The sequence below is a fragment of the Geotrypetes seraphini genome, chromosome 13, assembly GCF_902459505.1.
Source record: "Geotrypetes seraphini chromosome 13, aGeoSer1.1, whole genome shotgun sequence".
In the NCBI taxonomy this organism is placed as follows: Eukaryota; Metazoa; Chordata; class Amphibia; order Gymnophiona; family Dermophiidae; genus Geotrypetes; species Geotrypetes seraphini.
In genome coordinates this window covers 47,257,856-47,273,095 of record NC_047096.1, presented here as the reverse complement: position 1 = coordinate 47,273,095, position 15,240 = coordinate 47,257,856, and the positions used below count along the sequence as shown (strand labels likewise).

The 15,240-nt window shown below is 47.2% G+C and overlaps 1 protein-coding gene across 3 annotated transcripts in view; it reads right to left on the bottom strand.

Annotated features, from left to right (window-relative positions):
- Positions 1-15,240, bottom strand: part of NFRKB (nuclear factor related to kappaB binding protein) — a 203,937-nt gene that overhangs the window by 163,027 nt on the left and 25,670 nt on the right. For all 3 annotated transcript variants that reach the window (XM_033918440.1, XM_033918442.1, XM_033918443.1), the window contains one exon: positions 11,423-11,524. In XM_033918440.1, the coding sequence (XP_033774331.1) occupies positions 11,423-11,524 (102 nt within the window). The remainder of the gene's footprint in view (positions 1-11,422; positions 11,525-15,240) is intronic.

The following is a 15,240-nucleotide window of genomic DNA, read 5'->3' as shown; positions in this document are numbered from 1 at the left end:
CAGGGATTGGAGGGAAGGAGGAAAGTATGCCAAACCAAGGGAAAAGGAAGGGGGAAAGGAAGAAGAAGATGTCAGAGCATGGAGGGAGAGGGAGAGATGGAAGAAAAGGAAAGAAGTGAGATGCCAGAGAATCAGGGAAGGGAAGATACCAGACTGTGGGGTGCGAAGGAAAGAAAGGAGAAGAGAGAGTTCCCAGAGCATAGGGGACAGGGTGTTGACAGAGAGAGAAAAATGGAGAGGTGGCAGAGCTGAAATCAATCATGTACAAAGGAGAAGAGAAGGGGCACAGGATAGACAGTTTATTGAAGGAGCATAAAAAGAGGGAAGATGCCATATGGAACGGGGAGAGGGTGGACAGTGGATGGAAGGGGCTGATGCTGCATGGAAGACAGAGTGGACAGATGCTGGCTAGAAAGAAGAGTGAAGACAAGATGATTAAAGCAGAAACGACAAAAGGTAGAAAAAATTTTTTTTGTTGCTTTACGTAGAATCAAGTAGTATTGTATCTATTGATTAAAGTTTATAAATAGGAAATGGAAATAAGGCAGTTTTTGGGGGACTAAACCCCTTTCCTCAGGTCAGGACAGGATACCATACCATAACAGCAGGGGTGCCCAAATGGTCGAGCGCGATTGACCAGTAGATCACAAAGGCAATGTGAGTCAATTGCGTTGCCTTGGCAATCTTTTTCTTCCTGCCTCCCTGAGCCAGGCCAGGTGCGTACAAGCGCCAAACTCATAAGACTTCACCTCTGACGTCAATTCTGATGTCAGAGAGGAAGTTCTGGGCCAGCCAATCGCTGCCTGGCTCTTCCTCTCCGACGTAAGAATTGACATCAGAGGTGAAGTCTTGTGAGTCCAGCGCTTGTACATTCCTGGTCTGGCTCGTGGAAGCAGGGAGAAATCGGCATGGTGGCTTAGGGGGTAGGGAAAGAATCAGGGAAGTGGAGAAATTGGCGCGATGGTTTGGGGGGGGCAGGGGGTGAGAGAAAGAAAGAGAGACAGAAAGAAAAGGGGAGGGGCAGAAAGAAAAAAATATTGGATTTATAGTCAGAAGAAGGAAGTGCAAACAGAGACTCATGAAATCACCAGACAAAAAGGTAGGAAAAATGATTTTATTTTCAGTTTAGTGATCAAAATATGTCTGTTTTAAGAATTTATATCTGCTGTCTATATTTTACACTATGGCCCCCTTTTACTAAACTGCAATAGCGGTTTTTAGCGCAGGGAGCCTATGAGCATCGAGAGCAGCGCAGGGCATTCAGTGCATCTCCCTGCTCTAAAAACTAGTATTACAATTTAATAAAAAGGGAGGGGGTATATTTGTCTATTTTTGTATAGTTGTTCCTGAGGTGACATTGCATAGAATCGTCTGTCTTGACCTCTTTGAAAACCCGCGGAATATAAATGATAATTAACATTTTCTCTGAGTACAGTGTGCTTTGTGGGTTTTTTAAAAATTTTATTGTTGGTAGATCATTTTGACTTGGTCATTTTAAAAGTAGCTCGCAAGCCCAAAAAGTGTGGGCACCCCTGCTGTACAGTCATTTCTTGTATGACTGGATGAGCTATATTTATCTTTTTTTTTTAGTTGTTTAAATTCATGCAGAAATAAATGGCTAGATTGAACATAATGAACATAATGATTGAACATAACAACATTAATGCCTTTCCCTTTTTTAGACCTCTATACCATTTGAAAGAGGGCAAATACTTCTTAAATTTAGTAAAAATATTCTGGTACAAGTGTCAAACCTTAAAAAAGGAAGTCATATTGAGCATTGGAAAATAATAATAATAATTAACTAATAAAAATAGTATACATTTAGGGCTCCTTTTACTAAGTTCCGATAGTGGTTTTAGTGTGCGCTTAGCGCGCGGAGGAATTGCCATGCACGCTAGATGCTAACGCCAGCATTGAGTTGGCGCTAGTTTTCCCACGTAGCGCAGGGGTTTGTGCGCGCTAAAAATGCTAGCGCACCTTAGTAAAAGAGGGGGTTAATTTTCCCCACCACCAAATTTCCCCATCCCGCCCCACCCGGCTACTTTTTCATGCCACCCGGCTGGAAAATATTTCTGGGGAGAACACTGTGATGTATTCATTTTTAATTGTTTAATAATTTTTACACTTGTTAAAAGATGAAAAAAATGAATAAAGAATATTAAAAAAAAAAAAGAACATAAATACATTAAAAAAAATTTTTAACCCAACTTACCAAAAAAAAAAATACATTTTGATACCGTACACCACATCACGTTTTCTTCGTTCCTCGGAGCAAAATTTATTAGCAATCCTAACTTTGAACCATATTAACACTAGAAGAAACACTATCTTTTCAGTAGTTGCTCCAACCCTCTGGAATTCAGCACCAAATGCTCTAAGAGAGATAACTAATCTTGAGAAATTTAAATCTTTTCTTAAGACATTCCTTTTCAAAGATGCCTTTCAAGTATAAATGTCCTTTTAAGGATTTAAAATTTTTTTTTATCTTTTATGAGTCCGCTTTTATTGGACTTACTTGTTTTTAACCCCTCCTTTTTGTTTATACCTTTATACCTAACTTTTCTTTAATCATTGTAGTTCTCCGTTTGTCCAGTTGAGTATGTTATTTTTTTGTCTAATTGTGTATGTTTATTTTGTTAAAGTTATGTTAATTTGTATTATCTGTTTTTACCCTATTTTAAAATGTATAACCACCTTGAAATAAATTGATAAGGTGGTTTATCAAATTTTTAATAAACTTTTAATAAACATTTCCGGCGTTGTCCATGGCTACTTTGGCATTCAGTGCCTAAAGTGCCTACATAGGCGTGATTCTGCTGCCAGATTGCACCTCAAATCTCAGTTAAAAATGCCATTTGGATGGTTTTCTTAACAGAGGTACGAGTACCTACCAGCGCCTAGAAAATTAGCGGCGGTTCAAGAATTCAGGCCTAAGAGCTTTCTATAAAGGTTGCTTGGCACTAAATGACCTTTAATGAATTGGCACTTAGCATTGATCTTCCCAGCGCCTAATTCGGGGCACAACTTACAGAATTCCCCTCTTCTTGACCAGCTTTCGCCTTCCACAGGCAGAAACAGAGTGAGCAAAACATGACAATGCAGAAAATGTAAACAGCAAGCAGGCAGTACAACTTTCTATTTCAAGCTTGTATTTTTGCTAAATTTTAGCTTAAAACTCAGCAAGTAGATAACAGCATAAATTCCTGAAATGTACTATGCTGCAAATAAGCCTACATAGCTAGCAGCATGGAAAAGGCATTCAATGAAAATGAATCCTACATTGGTAAGACAGCAGGTCAGATGGTAAGGAGAAATTAGGTTCTTACTTGCTAATTTACTTTCTTTTAGCTTCTCCAGACCAGTAGAGGTTAATCTTTACGAATGGGTATATATCCAATCATGACCAGCAGGTGGAGACTGAAAACAAAACTGTGGGACAGTATATACTATACTCCCTTCTCTATTTCCCTCAGTCTGCCGAATAGCCAAGCAGAACCCAGAACTGGAAATACAGAAACAAAAACAATACTCCGAACAGGAGTAACAAGTAACATACCCAAATGCTGTTGGAAAATGCAGAGGAGAAATACCCGAAGGAAAATGTCCCCACAGCTCACCAGCTAAGCCAGCCGAACCACAGCCGCTGTTCTTTAATTCTCCCCGGCCCTAGAAAAATACTAGAACCCGCAGCAAAAAAACAAAAACTGCCCACGAAACAGCCCCAATAACAACAACAGACAGGGTGGGGACCTCTACTGGTCTGGAGAAGCTAAAAGAAAGTAAATTAGCAGGTAAGAACCTAATTTCTCCTTCTTTAGCACTCTCCAGACCAGTAGAGGTTAATCTTTACGAATGGGACGTACCAAAGCAGTCCCTCTCACGGGCGGGACCCCCGAAGGGCCGATACCAGAACACGCTCACCAAACACCGTGTCCCGACGCGCCTGAACATCTACCCGATAATGTCTAACAAATGAAACTCCGGAACCGGCTTCTGTCTCAGAAGATAAGCGGAAGCAATCGTCTCCTTGATCCAGCGCGCAATAGTAGCCTTAGAAGCGCCAGCCCCCCGACGAGGACCCGCCAGAAGGACAAAGAGATGATCGGAGTTCCGAAATTCCCGGGTCCGCTGCACATAAGAGCGGAGGACCCGACCGACATCCAACTTGCGCAGCTGCCGTTGCTCAGAAGAGCCCTCCCGACTACCCAAGACCGGGAGGACCACCGATTGATTGACATGAAAAGGAGAAACTACTTTCGGCAGAAAAGAAGGAACAGGCCGCAAAACAACCCGCTCCCTCGAAAATTCCAAGAAGGGAGCCCTACAAGAGAAAGCCTGTAGCTCAGAAACACGCCTAGCGGAAGTAATGGCCACCAAAAAGACCGCCTTCAGAGTAAGGTCCTTCAAAGAACAGCCATCCAACGGCTCGAAAGGCGGGCGCACCAAAACCGAGAGAACCAGATTGAGATCCCAAGAGGGAATCGAGGGCCGTAGGGGAGGCCTGAGCAACTTGGCCGCCCGAAGAAAGCGAATTACATCAGGAATGGCCGACAAACGCTGACCTGTCACCAACCCCCGAAAAGCCGACAGGGCCGCAAGTTGAACCCGGAGAGAAGACCAAGCCAGGCCTCTATCCAGGCCATCCTGCAAGAACTCTAGAATGTTAGGCAGGGAAGCGCGAAAAGAGACTACTCCCCGCGCCCGGCACCATTCCTCAAAAAGACGCCAAACCCGCACATAAGCCCGAGAGGTAGAAAGCCTCCGGGACCCCAAAAGTGTAGAGATCACCTTATCTGAATATCCCCTCTTACTAAGGCGACCCCTTTCAAGAGCCAAGCCGTAAGACAAAAGGGAGACGGGTCGAACATGGGAATGGGACCCTGCGTCAGAAGATCGCACACGAGAGGCAGAGGAAGAGGATCCGCCACCAGATGTCTCACCAGATCCGCATACCACGGACGACGAGGCCAATCCGGAGCCACCAGAACCACCAGCCCCGGATGGCGAACAATGCGAAGCAGTACTCTGCCCACTAATGGCCAAGGAGGGAACACATACAACAGCCCCTCCGTTGGCCACGGTTGGACCAGAGCATCCAGACCCTCGGCCAGACCGTCCCTGCGACGACTGAAGAAGCGGGGTACTTTGGCGTTGCCACTCGTGGCCATCAGGTCCATCAGGGGCTGCCCCCAAGCCTGCACTATCAACTGAAACGCCACGGCGCCGAGACACCACTCTCCTGGATCCAAGAAGTGACGACTGAGGAAGTCCGCCTGAACATTTTCTACCCCGGCTATGTGAGAAGCCGAGAGGTCCAGAAGATGTGACTCCGCCCAAACCATGAGCCGAGCCGCCTCCTGCGCCACCTGAGTGCTCTTGGTGCCCCCCTGAAGATTGACATAAGCCACCGCCGTGGCATTGTCCGACAGGACTCTGACCGACTTGCCCAACAAAAGGGAGTGGAAAGCCAACAGCGCCAGCCGGACCGCTCTGGTCTCCAACACGTTGATCGACCAGGAGGCCTCCTCCGTGGACCAGGTACCCTGAGCTGAGTGACCCAAACACTGAGCCCCCCAACCGAGGAGACTCGCATCCGTAAGGAGCACCGTCCACTGCGGGAGATCCAGACCCACCCCCTGAACCAGGTGAGGGGTCCGGAGCCACCAGCGCAGACTGCAGCGCGCCAAGCCTCGCAGGGGAACATGAACCTCCAAACCGTGCCTCTGGGGAGACCACCTCCGGAGCAGAGCATACTGAAGAGGACGCATGTGGGCCCGCGCCCACCTCACTACGTCCAGGGACGCCGCCATTGACCCCAAGACTTGGAGGAAATCTCGCACCCGAGGACACCGGGACACCAAAAGCAGGCGAATCTGAGACTGCAATTTGCTCACCCGGGCCTCCGGAAGGAAGACCTTCCCCAAGGAGGTGTCGAACAGCACCCCAAGATACTCCAGACGCTGAGCCGGGACCAACCGACTCTTGGAAAGGTTGACCACCCAGCCCAGCGACCGGAGAAACTCCACCACCCGAGCCGTAACCCGGTAGCTCTCCTGCAACGACTTTGCCCGAATCAACCAGTCGTCCAGGTAGGGGTGCACCAGGATGCCCTCCGACCGCAAGGCTGCCGCGACGACCACCATCACCTTGGTGAACGTCCGGGGAGCCGTGGCCAGACCAAAGGGAAGCGCACAGAACTGATAGTGCCGACCCAAGATCGCAAAGCGAAGGAAGCGCTGATGAGAGGCCCGAATGGGAACATGCAAGTAGGCCTCCGTCAGATCGAGAGAAGTGAGAAACTCCCCCGGCTGAACCGCCAGAATGACCGACCGCAGGGTTTCCATGCGGAAAGAAGGAATCTTGAGAGCCCTGTTGACCTCTTTCAAATCCAGAATGGGCCGAAAAGTCCCCTCTTTCTTGGGCACCACAAAGTAAATGGAGTACCTGCCCGTGCCCCACTCCGGAGGAGGCACTGGAACAACTGCCCTGAGATCTAGCAAGCGCTGAAGGGTCTGGCGAAAAGCCTGCGTCTTCCCAGGAGTCTGACATGGAGAAGCGAGGAAAAAGTCCGGCAGAGAGCGGGCGAACTCCAGGGCATAACCGTCCCGCACCACCTCCAGGACCCACTGATCGGACGTGATCTCGGCCCATTTGGGGAAAAATTCGCGCAGCCGGGCCCCCACCGGAACCACCGGGGGCGCCGGCAACGAGTCATTGTGCAGGACGGGAAGCGGGGGAACCGGCGGAGGGATTCCCTGCCCCCCGACGGGCCCCCCGAAAGGGCTGCATGCGCTGGAAGAACCGACCCCGGGAAAAACCTGGAGCCGGGAAAGAAGCAGCCCCACGCCCAGGGCGATACTTGCGAAACTCCCGCAAACGCCCCCGGGCAGCGCCACCCCGAGATGCAGGGCGGGCACGGTCCTCAGGCAGACGGGGCACCTTTGAGTCCGTCAGAGTCTGAATCAACTTATCCAATTCCTCCCCAAACAAAAAGGACCCCCGAAAGGGAAATTTAGTAAGCTTAGCTTTGGACGCAGCATCCGCCGCCCAAGCGCGCAGCCACAAAATACGCCGCGCGGCCACACCAAAGGCCATAGACTTAGCTGAGGTCCGCACCAAGTCATATAGAGCATCTGAGAGGAACGAGGCAGCCATCTCAATCTTCGTCACCTCCTGATCCACCAGAGACCAGTCATCAGACTCCCGATCCAGGACACGCTCAGCCCACCGAAACACGGCGCGAGAGACCAGCCCCCCACAAATAGCCGCCTGGACCCCAAAGGCAGAGACCTGAAAATTTTGCTTAAGGATGTTCTCCAACTTGCGCTCCTCAGAGTCCCGCAAGGCAGAACCGCCCTCAACAGGCACGGTATGCCTCTTAGAAATCGCCAAGACCACCGCGTCTACGACTGGCGATGCTAAAGTAGCCCGATCCCCCTCTGGGATGGAATACAAACGAGCCATGCTGCGCGCCAGACGAAACGGCGCCTCCGGCGTCTTCCACTGTTCCAGAATAATATCCCAAATATCCTGATGCATAGGAAAAGAGCGGGAAACGGAACGGATCCCCTGCAGCAGAGGGTCCCCCACACGCGGAGTCTCCGGCGGCGCATCCTCAAAACGCAACACCGAAGAGACCTGTTGAATCAGGTCCGGCAGCTCATCTCGCTGAAAAAGACGCACCACGGACGCCTCTTCGCCGGAGGACGGGAAACCCGACAACCCATCGCCAGCGGCCGTCCCCTCGAGAGGGTCCTGGAACTCCTCAGAAAGGTCCAGGTCCTCATCCAGACCGACACGCTCCTCCGACCAGAAATCCTCATCCCAAGACACCCTCAGACGCTTGGACAAGGGAGGAGGAGGAGGGGACGCCACAACAGCCGAGAGCGGCAAAGCCGCAGGGAGCGCGGAGGAAACCCCACTCCCCGAAACCCCCTGAGCGCAACCGGGACCCCCAGCCGCCTGAAAATAGGCTCTGCACAAGGAAAAAAAATAAATCAGGAGAAAAACCCCCCGAGGGTCCCAAGGGACTCCCTGCCACAGCAGGGGACCCAGCCGAAACCTGCCCCTGTTTTTCCAATACAGGGGGAAGGTCACCTGAGGTGGAAGACAAAATGGAGGGGCCAGACTGAGAAGATGGCGACTTTCCCGCCAAAAATGCTCCCTCCATAGCCTGTAGCGGCTGAGAAGCCTGAAAAGTCCCAGCCGCTAAAACAGGCAAGCCGGCATCAGCTGTCAAAATATCAGCTGAGAGGGAATCCCCAACAACCCGACCGTCGGCGGCTTCCCCACTGCTCCCAGCCGACTCGCGAGGCACCATTGGCGGGGAGCTCTGGGCGCCTGCAGCCGCTGCCGAAGGAGCTCCTCCACCGCACCGGCCTGAACACCGCTTGCACAGGCCGGCCGCGAGTGCCTCGCGCCTGGAGCACAATGAGCACTTTTTCCCTTTAGAAGTGCTCATTGCTCCATACGCGACCTAGCTATAAAAAAGTGCCGGTTAGATGAAAAAATACAGTAAAATACAGTTTTCTTAAAGGGAAACAACCCTCCAGACCAGCACTACCTCAGGATTTTTTTTTTTTTTTTTTACAGAACAGACTCCACAGGCTCTCGAAGCAATATGCCTTGCTTGATTTAGGGGGCAAGGCTTACTGCTGAGGCTCCTCTAAAAAAATGTGGGGAGGTGGAGGAAGTGGGGGGAGGGACCCTGCTCGAGACCCGCCGGGTTTGACACCCCCGAAGTCGGAAGAACCCCCAAACAGGGTCCGCCCAAGCTCCGTCCGGCCAAAAACAGGGACTATAAACCCCCTAAAAAAATTCCAACAGCCCTACCAAGGGAGATGGGTACAGATCACATCAACACCTGCTGGAGACTGAAAGAAGACTGAGGGAAATAGAGAAGGGAGTATAGTATATACTGTCCCACAGTTTTGGTTTCAATCTCCACCTGCTGGTCATGATTGGATATATACCCATTCGTAAAGATTAACCTCTACTGGTCTGGAGAGTGCTAAAGAATGACAAATTTAACTCTAGTGGCATAAGACTTAGACTGAACATCACAGATAAAGTGAGTGACCACTTTGTGAGACTAGACTGCTAAATTATGATCAGGATACTTAAAAACAAAACAATCCAGGAGTGTAAGACTTTAAAAGTTAAAATAAGACATCAGAAATGATAAGAAAAGAAATTCAAATCTAACACACTATGAACCATAAATTTGAACTGCCGGACAAGTTATGATCACCTAACATATAGAACCCTCTTCCCCTTTACAACATCTATCATTCAAATGGTAGCTTATAAAATTTTGGTTGCTGGAAATGTCAAAATAGTGAATGACAGCAATAAAGACAAGCATGGTCTATTTTAATCTCATGTTTTTGAATGTTGCTGTAAAACTACTTCTTAGGACAAGTGATTAATAAGATAACATGCCATTTTTCAAGAAAAAGTAACAAAGATAGGATGCTGTCGTCAGCATCCCACCTTTGTTGCTTTTTCTTGACTGATTTCTGTGGGATGTATTTGGTCTTCTTGCTTGTGGCTGTTCAAATGGCATTTTTCTTTTTTTTTTTTTATCTCTTTATTCATTATAAATTTTCAAACAAGTGTACAATAATTCAAATCATAATATACATTTCCACTTGAAATTATTACACATTTCACACCACAAGAATTATCTCCCTCTACCCCATACAGATATCTTTATAAATATTCATCACTTTTAAATCCCCCCCACCCACCCCCACCCACCATGTATACATAGTAAATGGGGTTAAATACAAATTATTTATTTTAATAATTTATACTATAATAATCTATTAATGGCCCCCAAACATTTTTAAATTTATTAAAATATCCATTTTTAATTGCCAATGTTTTTTCCATTTCATACATATGACACACCGAACTCCACCAAAAGCAGTAATTTAACCCTCTATAGTCCTTCCAGTTGTATGTTATTTGTTGAATGGCTACTCCTGTTAAAATCATTAAAAGCTTGTTATTATTAGAGGATATCTGACACTTAGCCCTCATAGACATCCCAAACAAAATTGTGTCATATGACAGGGCTACATGATTTTCCAACTTACAATTTATTTGACTCCAGATCAATTTCCAAAAACTATTAATAAAAGGGCAATAAAATAATAAATGATCTAAAGTTCCAGGCTCAAGATGACAATGCCAGCATCTATTAGACTTAGAGCAATCCAATTTTTGTAAACGAACAGGGGTCCAGAGAGCTCTATGCAACAAGAAAAACCATGTCTGTCTCATAGACGCAGACCTTGTACATCTCATCCTCCAAGACCAAATACGTGGCCATTGAGATGCGCTAATTTGACACTTAATCTCAATGCTCCAAATATCCCTAAGTACAGTTCTTGGTTTTTTATTTAAATAGCCAGATAATGTTTTGTACCACTGTGCAGCCTGGTGACCCAGAAAGTCTGCCTGAAAGCATAAGAATTCTAGCGTAAAATGAGTATTTAAGGATTTCCATTCAGGGAACCCTGCCTGAATGGCCTGCTTCAATTGCAACCATTTATAACTTTGTTTTTTATTTAGACCAAATTTATGTTGCAATTGTGAAAACTCCAGCAGTTTACCATCAGAAATAATATCTTTTAAAGTACGTATTCCTGCCTCTATCCAATCCTTCCAGACAATCATAAAACCGCCTATTCGTATCTTGGAGTTTAGCCATATGCAAATGGAATTTTTCATTCATTCTGTTTCTGACTTGAGGAATCGAGTGTCAGTTAAGAACATAAGCAGTGCCTCTGCTGGGTCATACCAGAAGTCCATCGTGCCCAGCAGTCTGCTCACGTGGCGGCCAAGTTAATCAAGAAATGTATTAAAGGCAATGAAGAGCATTATTCCATATTCAGTTTAGGTTTTTTTAACATTTATTTCATGCATTGTTCGAAAGGGATCCTTTATACTTATCCCAAGCTTTCTTGAATTCTGTTGGCATTTTTTCCTCAACCACTATCCTTGAAAGGCTGTTCCGTACATCTACCATATCTTTTCTATATAGAAATATTTTCTGATGTTTTTGTAGGAAAATGTTCAAACAGATATAAGGCATCATTTGAAAGGTTGATTTCTGAAATACTACAAATGATGTGGAAAATAGTTTTCTTGTAGACCTAGTAAAGAATTTGAAAGCTAGTTTTTCTTTAAAAAATACGTAGTCTTTTCTTGATAGAATTGTGAAATTTTTTATCTCCACTGACATTGTTATAAATCTAGAAAATGAACACTCATTTTTAGCACATCCCAGTTGCCTCTACCAACACATACTTACAGTGTTGGCCTCATTGCATCATAAAACCAATTAAGCTAGGAAGTAGCAAGGACACAAACTATTCGAACATGTAACAATCCTATGAAGAGGAGGTCTCACCTGCTGTCTTCAAGTCATGAGTGGACAGTGTTGGGACTACTCTTAGAGACACAGGAGGGCTTGGAGGATGACTGGGAGAATTTGGAAGCCATGAAGTAAGGTCTGAAAAGAATAGCATGGTAAATACAAGGTAAGTGTGGAGAAGGTTCCACTGACATGGTTTATTAAAATTTGTTATACCACCTTTGCTAACTGGCAGATGCCTTGTGTATGATGGGAAAAATTTGCTTACATCCTAAGCTGAAAGATGTTCCCAGCATCTATTAGATATAAACAACATGGTAGAGAAACACATGAAATAGTCTCAGCTCCATGAGTTTACAGTCTTTTGATGATATATAGGCAAGACAAATGTAAAAATTAGGCTCTTACATCATTAATCTTCTTCCTAGAAGATAGACACTCTATTCCTGAACCGTGCGTAGTCAATTCCCTCTCATAAGAACTCTTGTAGAGAACTTCATTAGCATTCTTTTGCTCCATCTCCCATCCCTCTGGGTTTTCCTCCAATTCCTCAGTTTGTATCAAAGCAGATGGTCAGCTCTGAAGAAGAAATAAAATAGGGAGGGGTACAGGCACTCTCCCCAAGAAACATGTCAGCTCTGCTACTATCATTAGTATATAACATAAAACAAAACTTAACCATTTGCAATACATAACAAGGTGAAAACAAACAAGACACCAATCTGAGAGTACTAAGAGTGGGGAATATTCTACAGATACCCCCTATATTTCATCAACACAGCATTCACGTCCTCTATCCTTGTTAAAGCTGGATAAAGAAAATAAACAAAATATCTGGATACCCATAACATTCAAGGTAGTAAGCAGGCAAAGGAACATCTGACAGGGCGGGCTTCAGGAATAGAGTGTCTGTCTAGTAGAAAGAAGATTAACAAGGTAAGAACCTAATCTTTCCTTCTAGTGTGACAAACACTCTATTCCTGAGCTTGAGGGATGTATCAAAGCAGTCCCCCGAGTTTAGAGTGGGACAGATAAGCCTGCTGACAGAAAGCAATGTTACTTACCGTAACAGTTGTTATCCAGGGACAGCAGGCAGCTATTCTCACTAGTGGGTGATGTCATCCGATAGAGCCCCGATACGGACATCTTGCAAGCATGTCTTGCTTGAAGAAACTCAGAAGTTTCGAGATGCCCGCACCGCGCATGCGCCAGTGCCTTCCCGCCCGATGTACCGGGCGTGTCTCCTCAGTTCAGGTAGCTAGCCTGAGAAGCCAACCCAGGGGAGGTGGGTGGGACGTGAGAATAGCTGCCTGCTGTCCCTGGATAACAACTGTTACGGTAAGTAACATTGCTTTATCCCAGGACAAGCAGGCAGGTATTCTCACTAGTGGGTGACCTCCAAGCTAACCCCAATGGGATGGTGGGAGAGTTGGCAACTTAAGAGAACAAATTTTGTAATACTGTTTGGCCAAACAGTCCATCCCGTCTGGAGAAAGTATCCAGACAATAATGAGAGGTGAATGTATGAACCGAGGACCAAGTGGCAGCCTTACAAATCTCCTCAATCGGTGTCGATCTGAGGAAGGCTACAGAGGCTGCCATTGCTCTGACCTTGTGGGCTGTGACCTTACAGGGAAGGGATAATCCAGCCTGGGCATAGCAGGAAGAGATACAAGCCGCCATCCAGTTAGAGATGGTGCGCTTCGATACAGGTCGTCCCAACTTGTTTGGATCAAAGGAGACGAAAAGTTGAGGTGCAGTCCTGTGCGGCTTTGTGCGATCCAAGTAGAAAGCCAGAGCACGTTTACAGTCCAGAGTGTGCAAAGCAGATTCCCCAGGATGAGAATGAGGCTTTGGAAAAAACACTGGAAGCACGATGGATTGATTGATATGAAATTCAGAGACCACTTTAGGTAAGAATTTTGGATGAGTACGGAGCACCACCTTGTCATGATGAAATACAGTGAAGGGTGGTTCTGCCACCAGGGCCTGAAGCTCACTGACTCGGCGAGCTGACGTGAGGGCCACCAGGAAAACCACCATCCAGGTGAGATACTTAAGAGGAGCCGTTCCGAGAGGTTCAAACGGAGGCTTCATAAGATGAGACAGGACAACATTGAGATCCCAAACCACAGGAGGAGGTTTGATAGGAGGATTGACATGAAAAAGTCCTTTCATAAATTTGGAAACCACAGGATGAGCAGACAAAGGTTTCCCCTGTAGAGGCTGATGGAAAGCCGCAATAGCACTCAGGTGGACTCGTATAGAGGTAGACTTGAGACCAGACTGGGACAGGTGTAGAAGATAGTCCAATACAGATGATAGAGAAGCTTTCTGAGGTTCTGTAGCATTGGAAATACACCAGGTCGAAAATCTCGTCCATTTTTGGGAATAGCATTGTCGAGTAGCAGGCTTCCTGGAAGCCTCCAAGACCTCCCTCACAGCTTGAGAGAACTGGTGAGGGGTTATGTGGAAAGGAACCAAGCTGTCAGGTGGAGAGACTGCAGGTTGGGATGAAGCAGTGAACCTTGATGTTGAGTAAGCAGTGAAGGAAACACTGGAAGAAGTATTGGCTCCCTGCTGCTGAGTTGAAGTAGAAGGGAGAACCAAGGTTGTCTGGGCCACCGAGGAGCAATCAGGATCATGGTGGCATGGTCTGATCTCAACTTGACCAGAGTCTTTTGAATGAGAGGAAAGGGAGGAAACGCATATAGGAAGCGATTCCCCCACTCCAGGAGAAAGGCGTCTGCCTCGAGGCGGAGAGGAGTGTAGATCCTGGAGCAAAACTGAGGCAGTTTGAAGTTGTGGGGGGCTGCAAAGAGGTCTATCTGAGGCGTGCCCCACTGAGCGAAGATCTGATGAAGGGGTTTGGAATGGAGCGTCCATTCGTGAGGTTGGAGAAGTCGACTCAATTTGTCTGCCAAGACGTTGTCCTTCCCCTGAATGTAGACAGCTCTGAGGAAGGTGTTGTGGCGAACCGCCCAATCCCAGACTCGAAGAGCTTCCTGACAAAGAGGGGCCGAGCCCGTGCCCCCTTGCTTGTTGACATAATACATGGCGACCTGATTGTCTGTGCGAATAAGGACCACCATGTCGTGAAGTAGATGCTGAAAAGCTTGGAGAGCATTGAAGATGGCCCTGAGCTCCAGAAGATTGATTTGATGGAGTCGTTCCGCAGTGGTCCAGAACCCCTGAGTTCGTAGACCATCCAGGTGGGCCCCCCAGGCATAGTTCGACAAATCCGTCGTGAGAACTTTCTGATGGGGAAGAGAGTGAAACAGCAAACCTCTGGATAGATTCGAAGAGGTCATCCACCAGAGAAGAGACTGCCGTAGAGCAGGAGTGACGACAATGTGATGGGACAACGGGTCGGACACCTGAGTCCACTGAGATGCCAGGGTCCATTGAGGAATCCTGAGATGTAGTCTGGCAAAAGGCGTCACATGAACTGTAGATGCCATGTGGCCCAAGAGGACCATCATGTGTCTCGCCGAGATGGACGGGCGAGAAAACACCGACTGGCAGAGTAGAAGGAGAGCTTCCAAGCGTTGAGGAGGAAGGAATGCTCGAAGTTGAATGGTATCCAGAACAGCCCCGATAAAGGGGAGAGACTGAGTGGGCTGAAGATGTGATTTGGGGAAGTTGATCTCGAAGCCCAGACTCTGCAGAAAAGAAATTGTAGTCAAGGTCGCCGAAATGACCTCTGGAGCCGACGGTGCCTTGATGAGCCAGTCGTCGAGGTATGGAAACACCTGGAGACCCATGTTCCGGAGTGCAGCGGCCACCACCACCAGACACTTCGTGAAGACTCTGGGAGACGAGGAAAGGCCGAATGGAAGCACTCGATACTGCAG